General features: G+C 40.0%; 1 gene segment (V, D, J or C); it reads right to left on the reverse strand.

Moving 5' to 3' along the window:
• Positions 1–1,001: 1,001 nt before the first annotated feature.
• LOC132656296 (T cell receptor alpha variable 22-like) lies at positions 1,002–1,477 on the reverse strand. The segment is given in 2 exon segments: positions 1,002–1,348; positions 1,402–1,477. Coding segments are annotated over 2 exon segments (423 nt in total).
• Between the last annotated feature and the right edge of the window lie 2,898 nt (positions 1,478–4,375).

The following is a 4,375-nucleotide window of genomic DNA, read 5'->3' on the forward strand; positions in this document are numbered from 1 at the left end:
GCAAAGGGGATGAATCACAAGATGGTCAGTTAATTTTGTGAAGCTTAGAAAGAAAATGTTTTAGCCTGTCCAGTGGCTGCTGTAACCACTCAGCTGCTGTATCAAAATGTCAATGGACAGACATTACATGGATGAATGACGTGGCTACTTTCTAGTTCTATGCAGAAACAAGTGACAGGCCACAGTTTTCCAGCTGTGGAATATAATCTGTCCACTCTTGGAGAAAAAGAGTTGTTTGGTTCACATTTAAATATAAATAATATAAATGTAAACATATATAAAATGAGTTAGTCCCCTATTGTATGGTAGTTAGGAAGTTTTCAGTTTTGTGGGATTTTTTTTTTCTTTTTGAAAACAGTGTTTTAATGAGAAATTTTGTCTCTATACCTTGCAGATATATAAATATATCAGAAGAAACAACTGCTGTAATATTGTTTGACAGACTACAAAACTATCTATTCAGTCATTTATCTTTTGGCTTTTATAGTTTTTGATGTGAAATATTGGTTTCACATTTCATAATTAAATGTATAACACTTTTAAAAATATCAAGATATTGTTGAAATGATGTCTGGATTTAATAATGAGATTTGTTTGTCTTGAGTTTCTTCAACTTAATTTATTAGGTTTTCCAAATTTATCCTTTCTTTAACTTCATATTTAGCCAATTAGCTAAAAGTGTGGTCAGGTGCTCTCTGAACAAAGGATGAAAACAGTTGCTCTCAGTTTCCGATTTTGAGAAATGGTCCAAACAATTCTGGATTGTGTAAGAGGGGTTTTATTTTATGGCATTAGCATAAGCATTTGATAAATTAAATGTGTATTTTAATATTGTGATCTGATATTTCTTAGCATTTAACATTCTAGAAGTCAGTGTCAGGTCAGTCTGAATTTAAGTGTGAACTTCTTGAGGTATTTTTATGTCTCCTCACACTTCCTTTGTAATTGGTGGAGATCTGATAAAGCCACAGCTGTGCAAAGCCTCCTGCAGTCTCCTTGTGTCAGGGGCTGGAGCTGCACACCCCGCTGCAGTTTGGGGCCAGGCTGCAAGCTTGCTGGGAGCACTGTGCCTCAGCAGCACAGAGGTAGGTGCCTGAGTCCTCCAGTTGGGTGTCCCTGATGTGCAGGGCGCTGTAGCTCTCCTTAGAATGAAATGTTGACTTTAACCTCCCATTCTCCTTTGTTCCTGCAGCCACGTAAAGCAGACTGATGAGGCTGCCCTGGGGATTCTGTCTGAACCACTGCACACCCCTCATGGTGGTGGAAAAGTTGCATCTCAGAGCAGAACTGGTTCCCTCCTGGAGACTCAGGACTGAAGGACTCTGCTCCACCTCAGCTCCTCTCACACCTGCTTGGAAATAGAAAAACAAATGAGAATCAGACAAAGGTTTTCACCCACACCTGTCAGATATCCCAGGAGACTCCCATGAGGATGAATGCACAGGAGCTGTGTGTTGGCTTTCTCCCACTCCACCATTTCTGGAGAATGCCTAAAGCAACTTAGCTGAGCCCAACTCACAGCAAATCTGCACCCACAGAATCCCCAGCACAGCTCCCAGGTTCCTCTACATGGTCCCTGTCCAGTTGCTGGGATTCTTCTCTCCAGGTCTGATGGGGTCGAGTCTTATGCACAGATACACTATGCTTACAGAGGATAGGTTCTCAGAATCATTGAGCTTCCTCCTTCATCTGAACAGGAAACCCCGCCCACCTCTGTGTCATGATATTGCACTCCAACCACCTCCATGTCCTGATTGCGAACTGTACTTGCTTTAGGACTGTGCAGGAAATACCAGTCACAGTAGGGTCCAGGACACTGTATTTTCTTTGTAGCCCATCACGTAAGGGAGTCTGGGGAAATGTGTGAAGAAGTGGGGGTGGGGTGCATGAATGCAGAATGAGGGGGGAAAACTAGTGACTCCCATAGGATAAGCTGAGCCTTGCAGAACCTTTGCACGGCTTTTTGTTGTTCTTTAAATAGATCTATAGACAATTGGGATCCACTGACCAGGTTCTAGATATTTGTGCTTTTCCGTAAGAACAACTGGGAGCTAAAGATCCACATGAACTCCACACCATCACTCCTGCTCTTTGCGTTGCGGATGTTATGCCCTGATGTCCTCTCAGCTCTTCAACCTTCTAGAAAACTTAAGAAAAGCCTATTTCCAGGACACCTGCAGGGCCGCCTAGTGTACTGACACCACAGACAACAAGAGTGACTTCAGGCCATCTCCACAAGCCTCATTAAACCAGCCTTATTCATTCCATCAGTTCTAGTGATCAATTCCTATAAATTACAAAGAAATGCAGATGGTCAGAAAACATTAGTGCCTAGATAGAGTTCTTAGAAGAAAAATAAAATGGCTGAAAAAAACTCAAAATTGTTATTAATCATCACAAGAAAATTAGACAAGTTACAGATTTTTTCACACCTGTGTCTAAAACTCAATAAAACAACTGACCACAAATGCTGTGCGTGTGTGTGTGTGTGTGTGTGTGTGTGTGTAACCTGCATTCACTATAGGGAGGAATGAAGAATGGCATCGCAAACTTTTCAGGTAGATGGGTGGAACTGGAAAAGACTGCTTTGAATGAGTTGACTGAGAGACAGAAAGACAGATGGCACATGTTCTGCTGCTGGACTCCTAATTCCAACGGAAAGTGTAGAGCCTCCTAAATAAAAATCTTCAGATGGACATGAATAACCTGGAGTAACCACACCTTTCTGTAGGTGTGTTACACCTTTCTGGAGGACAGAAAGGTACAAAAGGGAACATGAGGTTGGGGAGAAGCACTAAAGAAGGAAATAGCAAAGGAAGCATAATTTAATATAAAAAATAGGAAAAATGAAGGGAGGGTAGTTGGGATGGGAAAAGAGCTCAACACAGAAGGAAGGAGAGGGGGGAGGGTGAAATAAAGTGACCATGGCTAAAAAAGTTATAAGGAATCATATTAGTATCTATTTACCTAAAATAGTGTAGAATACATAAGAATAAAAATATGTATATACATATACACACATAGTTTAAATTAAACTATTTGGGCTGACAATGCTTCCCCAAGAGCTGCACACAGCTAACAAAATCCTCAATACCAGTCATGGAAATCCCTCATTTAAGCTGTTAGTGGGGAAATTTAAAAAAGACTCCTAAAATATTATAGACTCTTATCTTTAAATATTGTTCTTCACCACAAGTTCTCAGTGAGTACCTATTGCTGATGACACAATGCATTTTGACCAAATGATACAGAGGAAGCCAGCTTGACCTGAATTGAAGTCTTCTCCTTGATGAAAGGAGACAAGCAGACAATTATCCTTCCCTGCTATGATGCCTATAAACTACAGTGGCCAATATTGTACTAAAATTTAAGGTTGCAATAGTGGTACTCATATTTTGGTGGCAACCAATAGCTCTCAAATTGGACACAAGAAATAACTCAACAAGAGGAAAATCTTGCCTGGTTCTGGAAACCTAGCCAAAGTATGCAGGACTAGTGAGTTTATAGATCTTTGAGGTGAACCTATAACTACTGTCTTACACAGCACAATCCCTAATTACATTCTAAATATCAATCATTGTTCCCAGGGATAAGTATATTTTTCTGTCCTCATCAAACACTTTCTTCTTTTCAAAAGACAGAGAACCATTCAGAAAACTACAACTAATCAAAATGCAGAGAACAAGTGATCATGCAGTGTTCTGCCTGAACTGATCCATGCGCCTACAGCTCAGGGAGCACTGGGGAAGAGGGCACAGAAAATGTCTAAGCTCCAGAGGAACAGGAAGGTTTCTGTGAGATTGCATCTCTTAAACATGGCACAGAATACATACCTAAGAATTCTCAAGGTCATGGTTGCTTAAACAAGACCTGAACATTTATGCACCAGTAGAATACTATCCTGGAAAAAGGAAATCTGATAGAGCTTCAAATCTAGACAGAGAAGTACAGGCACCTGAGAAATACCAACAAGAGAAGCAGTCTTACCAAAGGAACAGCACTCCAATCTGATATTGAACACCATGGGGCAAGTCCTGAAATCATGCACATACAAGGTACACCATATGGTCTGAGCAGGTTGTATCTATGTAACAACAATTAAAGCAAAAGCAGGCAGAGGCAATGAATTTTGGTGAGAAATGTTTGCTATGTAGAAGAGGATGAGATAAGAAAATGAAAATGGGTAAATTAAGTAATTATATTTTAATTAAAACTATTTTTAAGAAAGAGCAGTAAATGGTACAAGACACAAGTTTCCAATCTGTAGAAGACATAAATACACATATATACAATATAATCAAAGAATAATACCTTGTGAGCTGGATGGTCTCGGGAAAGTAAAAGACTGACACATGGGGACTTTGGATAAAACTTC

The sequence above is a fragment of the Meriones unguiculatus genome, chromosome 9 (assembly GCF_030254825.1).
Source record: "Meriones unguiculatus strain TT.TT164.6M chromosome 9, Bangor_MerUng_6.1, whole genome shotgun sequence".
Taxonomy (NCBI): Eukaryota; Metazoa; Chordata; class Mammalia; order Rodentia; family Muridae; genus Meriones; species Meriones unguiculatus.